This window comes from Diabrotica virgifera, chromosome 10 (assembly GCF_917563875.1).
Source record: "Diabrotica virgifera virgifera chromosome 10, PGI_DIABVI_V3a".
NCBI classification, from domain to species: Eukaryota; Metazoa; Arthropoda; class Insecta; order Coleoptera; family Chrysomelidae; genus Diabrotica; species Diabrotica virgifera.
Window position 1 is genome coordinate 146,325,743 of NC_065452.1, and position 15,353 is coordinate 146,341,095.

Consider the following 15,353-nt stretch of genomic DNA (forward strand, 5'->3'; position numbering starts at 1 on the left):
GATGATGTACATTAGCAGTGAACCTGGGTATCAAGTGCTCCGCTGGTCGGTTCTGATGACGTATTCGTCTTTAGTGACTCAAAAACCTCCGAGTAACAAAAGATGGCCCGTAATACACCTCTTTTGACATGTTTATGCACTTTTGGATACATTTTATGCACTTTAAAATGCAACAATCATTTTTCTATAGTCGACTTTCTTCTTGACATCATCCTGAACATAATGCAGAAGGTTGTAAGTTTCTAGGTACTGTATTTAAAAATCGATTTATTGTGTGCTAACTGCCCTGGTGTATATATTCCAGGATAATAAGCTGGAAATAGACCATGTTCGGGACATTCAAAGATCCAGGTAGCTAACTACTTTTTTTAGTTATTGTAGACCTATAGGAAGAAACCCTACCTCCTGTTTCCTGCCTAAGGTTTGCATCCGTTTTTTAATTAATAACAATTTAGTGCAAAAATCGCGATTTTTTCGATTTTTTGCACCCCATTCAAAAGCTAAACAGTTGACATAAAACTACAAAATTTAATTTTTTAAAACATTGAAAAACCTTCAAAATGCCGATTTTTTAAAGTTAAAAAGTTAATTTGTTGCTACGCAAACTGCAAAATAAGTGAAAATCGTTATTTGTTAATAACTTTTATTAAAACTACTTTCGAACTTTAGTGTTTCACCCAAAGTTGTGTATTGGGGTACTTAACAAACCCTCAAAATTTGAGACCGATCCATTAATTAGTTTAAAAGTTATTCTATTTGTTTATCCCAGAGACCTTTATTTTGCAATAACATAAGACAGAAAATAATGAAGATAAGGTAATTCTGCGTATGTCAAATAGACCAGGACGCATCAGTAAAAATATTAGTACATTTGGACGTTGAGAGGTGACTCAAATTTTTTTGCAGAAATTGCTTGAAAATAACTCAAATAATAATATTTGAGTTATCCTCCCTCTCAAAAAGGTCCGGAACATTGTTTAAATAATCAAAATGTCAAAAAATGAAGGAAAAATTCGATTTTTTTCTTCGTTTTTTGATTATAACTTTAAGAGTATTCATTTACGAGAAAAGTTGTATTGACATAAAAGTTGTGTAATTAAATTTCCTACAATATAGAGTTGGTTGAAAATTTAAAAAATAGTCACCCTTGTTGCAAAATAGCAATAATTGGGAAAAAACTATACAAAAACAAGTATTAGCATTTTACGTTTTTCAACCATTTATGCTAAACTTAGGACCTTCAAATTTCACCCAGAAAAACTATATGATACGGTTAAACAATAATGTAAATTTCATTAAGATCGGTTCAATATATTTTGCAAAATAAATTTTGCAATCCAGCTTTCGCAAAAAAAATTCATTTTTTCAAACTGTTACAGGACTGAAAATAAAGAAGATAGCAAGTTGAAATTTTTTTTGCTTATAGAAGTATACTGCACCTTTCATTTGAAATTTGCAAAACTAAAATCGATTAACCATCACGGCGTCAGGAATTTTTTTAAATAAACATTAATTATTGGTGTTGCGCGCAGCACACCGGATAGTTTGCTCTGATTGGGCATTCCAATGACCTTTGATAATTATTGATACATTTTAATTTTTATTACATTTCGATATAAATAAATAAATTTGTTTATTGCAAAATAAAAACACATACTCTATCCTTTGAAATAAGACTTTTTTTAGCAAAAACTTTCTTTGTTCATATATTTTAACTTGAGAATAAAAGTTTATTATTTTTAAACATATACAATTGTTTAAACAATATTTCACAAACAATAATAAAATTAGTTTGATTTTTGTGGAATTAAAATATTAAAATACATCAAAATATAGAGTAAGAAAATAATATATTAGATGAAGATTGGAAGAAATTTTGGTGGAAATCAACTTCATGTGAATCGAACACCGCTGTCCTGCGCGTAGCACCAATAATTAATGTTTATTTAAAAAAATTCCTGACGCCGTGGTAGTTAATCGATTTTAATTTTGCAAATTGCAAATGAAAGGTACAGTACACTTCTATATGTAAAAAAATTTTCAACTTGCTATCTGCTTTATTTTCAGTCCTGTAACATTTTGAAGAAATGAATTGTTTTTGCAAAAGCTGGTTTCAAAATTTATTTTGCAAAATCTATTAAACCGATCTTAATGAAATTTACAGTATTGTTTAACTGTATCATGAAGTTTTTCTGGGTGAAATATGAAGGTCATAAGTATAGCATAAATGGTTGAAAAACGTAAAATGCAAATACTTGTTTTTGTATGGTTTTTTTCGCAATTATTGCTATTTTGCAACAAGGGTGACTATTTTTTCAACTTTTAACTAATTCTATATTGTAGGAAATTTAATTATCCAACTTTTATGTCAGTACATCTTTTCTAGGAAATGAATACTTTTAAAATTATAATCAAAAAACGAAGAAAAAAATCGATTTTTTCCTTCATTTTTTGACATTTTAATTATTTAAACAATGTTCCGGACCTTTTTGAGAGGAAGGATAACTCAAATATTATTATTTGAGTTATTTTCAAGCAATTTCTGCAAAAAAAGAGCAATTTGAGTCACCTCTCAACGTCCATCTCAAAACAGATGGGTCCTGGACTAAAATGAAAGTAGAAAAGTGATACTATCAAAATGTACTAAAAATAAATAAAAAAATTATCTAATACAGTCAAAAATACTAATGACAAATTCATTTTACATATTCGAAAAGTTATTATTTTACACGAATTTTTAAAAACGTTCATTTGGTGACTAGTCGTGGTAAGTGAAGGAAGCCGACAAATGCACGAGTTCAAATACTAAAAAAGGCAACTTAAAACTAATATCATTTTTCAATCTCGGTATCTACTGAATATATTTTGATCTTTCTTTTTTTAATTTACATGTAATTTTTCTGTACAATACAAATATGTAATTTGTCTATTTGCAATTTGACATTTATTAATTAATAAACAATCCAATTTGTTTAAACAATTTTTGAAAAAATATTTTTTCCCAAAAATCCATGTTTTTAATCAGACTATCATTATTAATCATAGAAAAAGTTAAGGTATACTTTAATAAATAAATTATCTTCAATAAATAATTATCTAATAAAAATAATTTATTTATTAAAGTGAACTTTAACTTTGTGTATGATCATTAATGATACTATGATTAAACAAATAGATTTTTGTAAAAAAATATTTTTTCAAGAATTGTTTAAACAAATTAGACTGATTATTAATTAATAAATTTATAAACAAATTGCAAATTTGTAATGTACGTAGAAATTTCATACGAATTAAAAAAAGAAAGATGAAAATCCATTGAGTTGATCCGGAGATACAGAAAATTGTATTAATTTGAAATTGCTTTTTCGGTATTTTCACTCGGTGGATTCGTAGGTTACCCCTAGTAACCGTTTGAACTACAATTTTGAAAAATCGTAGAGGGTGCTGTGAAGATACAATGTTTATGCACATTTTTTAACAAAAAATACAAATCGCATTATTTAAAAAGGCATCAATGAAATCCCTTAATTATTATAAACAAATTAGCTGTGAATTAAAAAAAACAAATGGCTAACTTTGTCCCTAATGAACCCAGGCAAAATTTTTAATTTGAAAATTCGTGTTAAAATACTAGCTTTCCGAATACATATTATATTCTGAATTTGTACATATTCGGATATTGTATTCGGATATTGTACAGATTGTTCCTACGGACAATATTTGTCAAGTTATTCAAAATGTTTATTAACTACAAAATTTCAAAAAGGACATCGCACACATCTTATGGAAAATATAATGTCACTCAAATTCAATAAAATTTATACGAATAGATTCGTTTTAAATTAACGGTCAAATCTTATCAATGCGCCAACTCTTAATTATGATTAATTACGGCGCAAATTGGAATTAAAGTTTATCGAAATCACATTTTTGGAGTCAGTAAAACTGTCAGTTACAATCACTATTGCTCTGGGTGCTATTCAAAAGAGCTTAAACCCCGCTGGGCCTAAGCGGATTAGTGAAACTAATCCGCTGATTTATGGAGTACCGAAAATTTGGGTATTATAAAATATTTTACGTCTCTCTCTAACTTTATCTCTCTCTAACTTATGTACGTATACATTTGATTTCAGATTTATTTATATCAATTTCTGCTCTTATTATTGAAAATATGGAATTGGCTCAATGATAAGATTTGACCGTTAATTTAAAACGAATCTATTCGTATAAATTTTATTGAATTTGAGTGACATTATATTTTCCATAAGATGTGTGCGATGTCCTTTGGCTTTAGGATTTTTGATTATATTGATTAATTTTTTTATCTTTTTTTAAACATTTTTGATATTATCAGTCTTCTACTTTCGTTCGGCATACTCAGAATTGCCCAATGTTCATTATTTTCTGTCTTATGTTATTGCAAAATAACTGTCTCTAGGATAAACAAATAGAATTAACTAAACTAATTAATAAATCGGTCTCAAATTTTGAGAGTTTGTTAAGTACCAAAATAAACAACTTTGCGTGAAACCCTAAAATTCTAAGGTAAATTTAGTAAAAGTTATTAACAAATATCGATTTTTTACTTATTTTGCAGTTTGCGTAGCAACAAATTAACTTTTTAACTTTCAAAAATCGGTATTTTGAAGGCTTTTCAATGTTCTAAAAAATTAAATTTTGTAGTTTTATGACAATTGTTTAGCTTTTGAATAGGGTGCAAAAAATCGAAAAAATCGCGATTCCTGCAATAAATTGTTAATAATTAAAAAACGGACGCGCATTCTAGGCAGGAAACAGGTAGGTTTTCTTCCTATAGGTCTACAATAATAACTAAAAAAGTAGTCACCTACCTGGATCTTCGAGTGTCCTGAGAAAATTCTTATTACCCTGGACTAATAATAGAAATCGACAATTCAGCTACACTAATTCTAACTGTCATGTATAGGTGGCGGTTTTTTTACACATATATTGTTTAATTTTTAGAATCAAGTATATTCAAATGGGAAATAAGCCACAATTTTACCTAAAAATGATTTTATTAACGTTTCGACGCCCAAGTCGGGTGTCGTTGTCAAAATACAAAATAATACTAAATAAATAAAAATGTTGTTGCTTAGTAAAAAATTCTTCTAATAATTTATTTAATCTGACTCATTTATATCGGCAATTCAGACACGTATTATACATTTTAAAGTAGACGACTTTAAAATGATATTGCCAATATTGATGAGTTGCGTTCCTGGGACGACTTTACTAAAAGATAGTTCATTCGATTACATGAAATCAATCCCAACTCAAGAATATCCGCCACAAAAAATCATAGCATGTGATCTGTCTTTAAAAAGACAACCAAATTCAACGGTGGCACTGAAATTCTCGCGTTAGAGATTCCATAGTAAATCACGAGGGAAAACCAGGAAAAACCTCGTGATACTATCCCGACATCGTAAGTATTTGGGTTTACATTTAGTTTACTCTCAAAACTAATACCAAATTCTGACTTGATATTTTAAATTTTAAATAATACTAAAATACTAAATATGTACTAACTCGATATGTTACTGATTTACTAATTGTGGTATTTTCTTTCTATTGACTTCCTCCTTTAATATGGTAACCACATCCTACTGCATTCTACCGAGGAATTTGCGACACAATTGGTTTCATTTAGCATAATTAGAGCCGCTTCTTTGATTTTTCTCTTTTTACTATCTGCTTCTTTTAGGACTATACTTGAATCTCTCCACTTGAATGCAGTAGGATGTGGTTACCCATATTAAAGGAGGAAGTCAATAGAAAGAAAATACCACAATTAGTAAATCAGTAACATATCGAGTTAGTACATATTTAGTATTTTAGTATTATTTAAAATTTAAAATATCAAGTCAGAATTTGGTATTAGTTTTGAGAGTAAACTAAATGTAAACCCAAATACTTACGATGTCGGGATAGTATCACGAGGTTTTTCCTGGTTTTCCCTCGTGATTTACTATGGAATCTCTAACGCGAGAATTTCAGTGCCACCGTTGCATTTGGTTGTCTTTTTAAAGACAGATCACATGCTATGATTTTTTGTGGCGGATATTCTTGAGTTGGGATTGATTTCATGTAATCGAATGAACTATCTTTTAGTAAAGTCGTCCCAGGAACGCAACTCATCAATATTGGCAATATCATTTTAAAGTCGTCTACTTTAAAATGTATAATACGTGTCTGAATTGCCGATATAAATGAGTCAGATTAAATAAATTATTAGAAGAATTTTTTACTAAGCAACAACATTTTTATTTATTTAGTATTATTTTGTATTTTGACAACGACACCCGACTTGGGCGTCGAAACGTTAATAAAATCATTTTTAGGTAAAATTGTGGCTTATTTCCCATTTGAATATACTTGATTATAAAAATGCCACAAGAAAATAGCTTCAGAACAACATTAATTTTTAGAAAATCTGAATAAAATGGATTTTTTTAAAGAAAATTACCAAGTGATTTTTATTCCTGATGAAAATTATTTTTTTTTTGTTTTAGGTCAAAAGTATAAAGTGGAATTCATGATTCTTGTCGCTGATTTCACAGACACCGATCAGATTTATAGCGACATCGAAAAGAAATTGACTGGTCTGGATATTGGTGTTCTAATCAACAACGTCGGCATGAGCTACAATCACCCAGAATACTTTTTAGATGTAAAAGAAAAAGACAAATTCTTTGTAAACCTTATCAACTGCAACATTTTCTCTGTTACAAACATGTGCAAGATTGTAATGCCCGGAATGGTAGAACGAAGAAGAGGAGTAGTTGTCAATATTTCTTCCACGGCAGCTCAAATCCCCAACCCTTTGCTAACTGTATACGCTGCGTCAAAAGCGTACGTGGTTAAGTTCTCTGAAGACCTTGCTTCGGAGTACGCTAAATTTGGCATTACTGTACAGTGCTTATTGCCAGGTTATGTGGCTACCAATATGTCAAAGATAAGGAGTTCAACTTGGATGGCTCCTTCTCCAATAGGCTATGTTACAGAAGCCGTAAAAACTATCGGAGTTAAAGAAAAAACGACTGGATACTTTCCCCATACCTTATTAGTGTCATTCCTTAATACCTTAGACTGCATATCACCAAAACTATCACGGTGGGTGATCTTCAGAACCATGACCAATATAAGAAAGAGGGCTTTAAGAAGAGCAGTACAGTAATGTGAGAACATTGTGAACATTAGGTAATAAAGAATTGGATATATTGTTGCCAGCAAATTGTTGCAGAATCCTTAACTGAAGCCTATTACAAAGTCATTTGTATTTGAGTCGTGTCGTTAAGTTTCCTGCACAGATAGAAAGTAATAAATGTTAATCTATTGTACGTTTAATTTATTACACCTCATATTCAGTATGTTTAAATCTCGAAATTTAAAGACACCACTCAAATACAAATGACTTTGTAATAAGCTTAAGGTTTCTGCACTAATTTGTTAGCAACTATACATCTTATATTACGTAGCAGAGGATGTTTCGAATTCATGTTACAAATTTTATTTATTTATAAAAAAATATTCTGGAGATTTGACAGTTGCTGTAGTAACGTAAAAATCTGCAAATATTAGTCAATAGATTTTTATTTTACATTTAGAAAATATTGGGTCCCAGTTTTTTGTATACACTTAATATTATTAGGCTCTATAATTAATATTAAAACTCTGGACCTCATATTTCAATGTAAAATCAAACTGTAACATAAATATTACCAAAATAAAGATTTTATCGTATTTTTTAGACAAAGTGATACCCTTTCAGATTAAGTCATTAATATCGAATGAATCTATTCCTTGCCTTTAGGAATCTATGTTCTCATCAAATTAAGATGTGAATTGTATTGTAAAATATTTCTGTTTAAATTGTTGTTTGTTATATTATTTATATTGTTATACATAATTGAATAAAATAATTTAAGTACTATATATTTATTTTTATAGATTTAAAAAATCATAGAACATAAAAGAGCCAAGAAAGAAAGAAGATTTTAGAACATTGAAGAATTAAACGTAAACATTTATTACAAAATAAAAAACACCATATACAGGGTGATTCATTAAGAATGTCCAATCTCAGAGTTGTAGATTTTAGACCTCAAAATATTAAGATTTAACCCAAATCACTTAAATAAAATATGGCTGGTTACTGAGTTACAGGGTGTTTTATTTAAAAATTTATTAATTATTTTTACCCAGTACGTTAAAACTATTTCACGTATCCTTATCATACTTGGCATAAAGTGTAGGTACTGTACACCCTACGAATTTGTGATAAACAAACGTTTCTACATACTACCAGAGGCGTACGACAGGGGATAATTAATGGATGACCCTTCCCAAATTCTACGCCACTGGCGGAATTGCTATTTTTGCGCAATATTTGAATTCTTCAACACTTTCTGTGTAAATAATATTAGTAACGATAAAGTCATTATTTTTCGAGATATTTGAAGTTGAAAATGAAACGGCACATCAATTTTGTGCTATGCATTGTGCCCATTCACTTTTAACTTCAAATATCTCGAAAAGTAATGACTTTATCGTTACAAATAAAGAGTACATCATTTACATAGGAAGTATTGGAGAATCGAAAAATTGCGCTAAAATAGTAATTCCGCTAGTGGCGCAGAATTTGGGAAGGGTAAACCATTCAATGTTCCCTGCCGTACGCCTCTGGTAGTAGTCAGAAACGTTTATTTAACATAATGTTGCATTGTGTACACTACCTACAAATAGTTAATATTTCACCCAAATCACTTAATAAAATGTGGCTCCTTATTGAGTTGCAGGATATTTGATTTAATAATTTAAAAATTACCTATTTGTATCCAGTACTTTAAAAGTATTTGACATATCGTTATAATACTTGCCAATAAGTGTGGGCACTGTGTATCCTGCTAAATTATGTTAAATAAACGTTTCTCAATACTACCAGAGGCGTACGACAGGGGAAAATGAACGGTTGACCCTTCCCAAAATCTACGCCACTGATGGAATTGATATTTTAGCATAATTTTTAGATTCTCTAATACTTTCTATGTAAATAATATACTCCTCATTCGTAACGATAGCATCCTTAGTTTTCGAGATATTTGAAGTTAAAAATGAACGGGCTCAACGCATTAAACCAAAATAGTTATGCCGTTTAATTTTCAACTTCAAATATCTCGAAAACTAATGGCTTTATCGCTACTAATGAAGAGTATATTATTTACATAGAAAGTAATGGAGAATCTAAATATTGCACTAAAATAGTAATTTCGCCAGTGGAGTAGAATTTGGGAAGGGTCAACCATTCACTATTCCCTGTCGTACGCCTCTGGTAGTAGGCAGAAACGTTTGTTTATCATAATTTCGTATGGTGTCCACCAGTACCTATATTTTCTGCCAAGTATGATAAGGATACGCGAAATAGTTTTAAAGTAATGGGTGAAAATAGTTATTAAATGTTTAAATAAAACACCCTGTAACTCAGTAACGAGTCACATATTATTTAAGTGATTTGGGTTAAATCCTAATATTTTTGAGGTCTAGAATCTATAACTCGAAGATTGGACATTCTTAATGAATCACCCTGTATAAAACAAGAAAGTATAAGAAGTAAATTCGCTAAGAATTTTTCAATTAACCGAACTGTATCACAACGAACTGGAGTACTGGAGAGTAAGTCGAAGAAAAATGAAAGCATTTTAAACAAATAATGATAAATACATCACAAGAAACAAACGGACTGAAAAAAAAATAAATATGGAAAACTAAAGATACTCTACAATTGATAGAAGAAAGGAAAAAAAACAAAGAAGAAATCCTACGAAAGGAAGGATCGAAAGAAGTGAGGGCAACTGAAAGGAAATTCAAAGCATAAAACGCAGTAGTAAAAAACAAGCCAGAAAAGATAAATGAAGCTATCTAAATGAGATGCTAAATATAACAGAAGTATAGGAGAACGACCTACGATCACAATATATAATCATACGAAATCCAATCGGACTGAAAAAAAGAGAAAATCAATATGGAAAACTAAAGATACTCTGCAATTGATAGAAGAAAGGAAAAAAATCAAAGAAGAAATCCCACGAAAGGTAGGATCGAAAGGAAAGAGGGCAACTGAAAGGAAATTCAAAGCAAAAACGCAGTAGTAAAAAACAAGCCAGAAAAGATAAAAAAAGCTATCTAAATGAGATGCTAAATATAACAGAAGTATAGGAGAACGACCTACGATCACAATATATATAATCATACGAAATCCAATTGGACTGAAAAAAAGAAAAAATAAATATGGAAAACTAAAAATACTCTACAACTGAGAAGAAAGGAAAAAATCAAAGAAGAAATCCCGCGAAAGGTAGGATCGAAAGAAAAGAGGGCAACTGAAAGGAAATTCAAAGCAAAAAACGCAGTAGTAAAAAACAAGCCAGAAAAGATAAAAGATGCTATCTAAATGAGATGCTAAATATAACAGAAGTATAGGAGAACGACCTACGATCACAATATACAATCATACGAAACCTTACAGGAAGAGCACAAAGAAAAGAAATATACGAGAAGTAAAGAATAAAGAAGGAAACATAATAAAAAATGAGACAGAAATAATACAAATATGGAAAGAATTCTTCGAAGAATTCTATGATAAACATAAAATAACATAAGTCATAGAAGACGAAGTAGAATCGCCAGAGTTAGAAGTGAATATTGGAGAAATTACAAATTGAAGGAATTTTTAAAGTCACTAAAGCTTCTAAAAATTGGTAAAGCCGCAGAAAAATACAATATATCCATTGATCTAGTAAAATCAGATAATGAGCGATCAAAAGAAACGTATAAACAAAATTAATGAATAAACAAAATATGGACTGACGAAGAATTACCAAAGAAGTGGAAGGGGGGATTTATAATAAAAATACCCGAAAAAGGAGATCTAAGTAGAAATTGGCGTGCAATAACACTCCTGTATAAAGGCCACATCTAAAGTGTTGACCAAAATCATATCTATTGAAAAGATTGAAGCCTTCTTCTTCTAAGACTTTGTTTACAGCTGACCTAAAAAGTTCATTAGTGGTGCAGCCAAACTACTCCCTCAAATTCCGCATCCACGACATTCTTCTACTGCCTGGATTCCGTTTTCCTTCTATTTTTCCTTGCATTATATTTTGAAGTGATGCGTATTTATGACCCCTCATCAGGTGACCCAAATACTCGAGTTTTCTTCGTTTTATCGTTAACAAAATTTCTGGGTCTCTTCCTATCCTTCGTATTACTTCAAGATTTGTGATTCTTTCAACCCAACTTATCTTCAGCATTCGACGGTAGCACCACATCTCGAAACTTTCAATATTTTTTATGTTGTTCTGTTTGAGAGTCCAGGCCTCTACAGCGTATAATAGCGTATTAAATACGTAGCCTCTTAGCATTCTTAATCGTACAGGGATCCTTATATGTATCTCTGTTGCAGAAGAATTTTCTCATCTTTACATACGTCTTTTTATTTCATTGTTTTGGTCTCCAGTTTCGTTTATTAAAGTTCCCAAGTATTTATAACTTGATACTTTTTCAATTTGAATGCCGTTTATACTAATATGTGCTGGTTGTGTCATGATTTTACTGAAGACCATATACTTGGTTTTTTTGATATTAATGTTTATGCCATAATTGTTGCAAGCAATATTTATGTTTGTAAGTAATCGTTGTAATTCTTCTACTGTTCTTGCAACTAGTACAGTGTCGTCTGCGTATCGAATATTATTTACAACCTCTCCATTGATATTCCTTCATTTGCTTGCAAACGGGCTTCCTGACAGATGCTTTCACTATAAACATTAAATAGCAGTGGTGACAAAATACATCCCTGTCTTACTCCTCTACGTATTTCTATTGCTTTTGATATCTCGTTTTCTATTTTGATGTTAGCTTTCTGATTCCAATATAAGTTGAGAATTATTCGCAGATCTTTATTATCTATGTCTTTTCTTTCTAGAATGTCTCTTAGCCTATCGTGGCATACTCTGTCAAACGCTTTTTCAAAATCGATAAAACATGCATGTACTTCTTGATTAACGTCTAGGCATCTTTGTGTAAGAACATTCAAACCGAAGAGAGCTTCTCGAGTACCTAGTCCTTTTCTGAACCCCATCTGTGTATTACTAATATCTGACTCCAACTTTTGATAAACTCGGTTGTGGATGATTTTTAGAAATATATTTAGTAGATGGCTCATTAAAGATATTGTTCGATGTTCTGAACATTCTTTTGCATTGGATTTCTTTGGCAGTTTAACGAATGTAGACAGCAGCCACTCTTGAGGTATAATACCAGTATTATATACTGTGTTAAATAAGTGCAATATTATACTTATTGATTCATCATTCAAGAGCTTTAGTAATTCAATAGGAACCTCATCGGATCCATTTGCCTTTCCAGTTTTGGAATTTCTAAGTGCCATTTCTACTTCACATTTTAGGATTTCAGGTCCCGTTTCACCATTTACCTTGTCAATGTTATTTCTGTTGTCCTCAAACAATTCTCTTATGTATTCACTCCATCTATTAATTTTTTTCTGTTAAGTCTATAATAATATTTCCGTCTTTGTCCTTAAGCAAACTTATTTGATGTCTTCTTGGGGTTCCTGTAAGTTCTTTTACTTTTTTATGTATATTGAATGTGTCATACTTTCTTTCATAGTCTTCCATTTCTACACATTGTTCTTTAATCCATGATTCTTTGGCCTTCTTTATTATTTGCTTTATGTTCGTATCAACCTCTCTGTATTTTTCTGAATTATTTTTCAATTTGCGTCTTTCATCCATTAGTTCTAGTATGTCTGGTGTCATCCACACCTTATGTTTCTTTGGAGATTTGGTTAGGTGTTTCTTTCCCGTAGTTCTTATTATAGTGTTTAATATACTTCAGTTTTTCATTGAAGCCGGAATTAGATAAAAAAAAACTGAGAAGCAATCAAGCAGGCTTCCGTGCCAAACGCTCCACCTATGACCACATTTTTACCCTTAGAATTATCTTGGAACAAACAAATTAATGATAGAATAAAGATATAGATGTGAATATTCATCATGAATGGTGCAATAGCCCTATAAAAGAGCCTCGACCTTCCAAAGTCTATTACGCCAGTCAGTTCAATCTATTGCCAACTGTTGCCAGTTTGCTGCGCCTATTTTTCTACCATCCTCATCTACACCATCCTTCCATCTGAGTTTTGGCCTACACCTATTTCTACTTCCCACAGGTTGTGACATAAGGTTTCTTCTAGGAGGGTTGTTCTGCTTAGATCTTGCTAGAGGTCCTGCCCATCTTAGTCTTCCTATTTTTATAAGAGATATTACGTTATTTTTTATTACCTCCTTTTTATTACCTCCTCCTCCAAACACCATTTTCACAGATGCCACCGAATATTCTTCTCAGGATCCTTCGTTCAAATATGAGCAGGAACTTTTCATCTGCCTTGGATACGGTCCATGTCTTCGATCCATATGTCAACACTGGTTGTATATAAGGGTTTTGTATATGGTTATTTTTTTTTGGCTTAAGTTTCTGCTTCTCATATGTCTACTCAGTCCAAAATAGCATTTGTTTGCTAGAATTATCATTCGCTTGATTTCTTCCGTCATGATGTTCTCCTTGGTGATCAGGGAGCCTAAGTATGTGAATTTGTCCACCACTTCAAAGGTAGAGTTATCAACCGTGAATTGATGACCGATGTTTCTGGCTCTATTGTTGGGTGTTGATGCCATCATCTTAGTTTTCTCCTTATTTACTTGCAGACCCATATTTTTGAGGCATTTGAGAAGGTCGTATACATTTCTTCTAGCTTGCGTGTTGTGTGGGCAACTATAAAATATCTATTATATAAGTATGTATATTATATTATATTAGTATATATATTATATTATATACTAGATACTATTTAATGATGTAGATCCACATCATCTGCATATGCCCAAATTTGGGATGATTTATTAAAAATATTTCCTCGGTTGTCTATTCGGCCATCCCTGACCGCCTTTTCCAGAGCTATGTTGAAAACGCCTGTGATTGTTCGCCCTGTATTTCGACTTTGCAAACTTTACGCATTGTAGCCTTAACCAATCTTATCAGTTTATCGGGGATGTGAAATTCATTCACGGTTTCAAACAATTTATTTCTTAGGACACTATCATAGGCTGATTTAAAATCTACGAAAATATGGTTGTGTAGATATTGAATTCATTGGGTTTTTCCAGTATTTGCCTTAGCACAAAGATCTAGTCTGTTCTTGATCAACCAGGCCTAAAACCACTTTGATATTCTCCAAGAAGCTCCTCTGAATGTGCACTTAGACGACCATATAAGATACTCGAAAATATTTTGTATCCTGTATTAAGGAGGGTTATTCCCCTACAGTTTTTACATTCCAATTGATCACACTTTTTGTATAGCAGGCAAAGATTTGAGTATTATCGAGTTTAAAAAGCCTTCGACAGTGTATATAGGGTACATATGTGGAAAATGCTAAGGTTATATGGAATACCACTAAAATTCATAAACTTTATTAAACTCTTCTAGGAAGGATATAAAGCTAAACTGGAACACTCAAGTGAAGTAACAGAAGATGTAGCCGTGCAAGGTAGGGTCAAACATGGTTGTGTACTATCCCTTGTCCTATTCCTTATTATAATAGATTGGGTAATGAGAAAAGTAACTGACAATTGAAATTACGGATGACATCTGCCTTCTAACTAAAGACCATATACAAACAAAAATTGACAAGTTGGCGCAGTACTCTGATATGATCGTACTCAAAACTCAAAACAAACTCTTTAAAAATAATAACCATCCAAATAATTAAATAATGATAAACGGTAAGGAAGAAGAAGAGGTAGACAAGTTCACATATTATATAGGATCAGTCATGGAAAGGAACGGGGGATGTAAAAAAGGATGTACAAACGAGAATAAAAAGGCTCAACATGCATTCAAGGCTTCAAATACAATTTGGCAAACAAACGAAATATCGGAAAGAACAAAAACTAAAATCTTTAATAGTTTCATCGAAAATTTACGGAGTGGAAACATGGAAATAAGAAGAAACTACAACTAAAAAACGTCAAACTTTTGTAAACAAATCTTAAAGAAAAATCCTGAAAATAAACTGACTCAACAGAATAACTGATACAAAATTATGGGAAAGAACAAAGCACACAAGCATATCTACTACAGTTAAGAAAAATTAATGGAAATGGATTGGTCATACTTTGAGGAAAGATTAAAGCACTTGAATACCAACCAACCAGAGGAAAAAAGGAACAGAGGAAGACCAGACAACAACTGTAAAA

The 15,353-nt window shown here is 31.3% G+C and overlaps 1 protein-coding gene across 5 annotated transcripts in view; it reads left to right on the forward strand.

Annotated features, from left to right (window-relative positions):
• Positions 1-7,954, forward strand: part of LOC126893396 (very-long-chain 3-oxoacyl-CoA reductase) — a 96,220-nt gene extending 88,266 nt beyond the window's left edge. For all 5 annotated transcript variants that reach the window (XM_050663534.1, XM_050663535.1, XM_050663533.1 and 2 more), the window contains exon 4: positions 6,534-7,954. In XM_050663534.1, coding sequence (XP_050519491.1) covers positions 6,534-7,198 — 665 coding nt within the window. In that variant the 3' untranslated portion in view covers positions 7,199-7,954. The remainder of the gene's footprint in view (positions 1-6,533) is intronic.
• Positions 7,955-15,353: the final 7,399 nt, after the last annotated feature.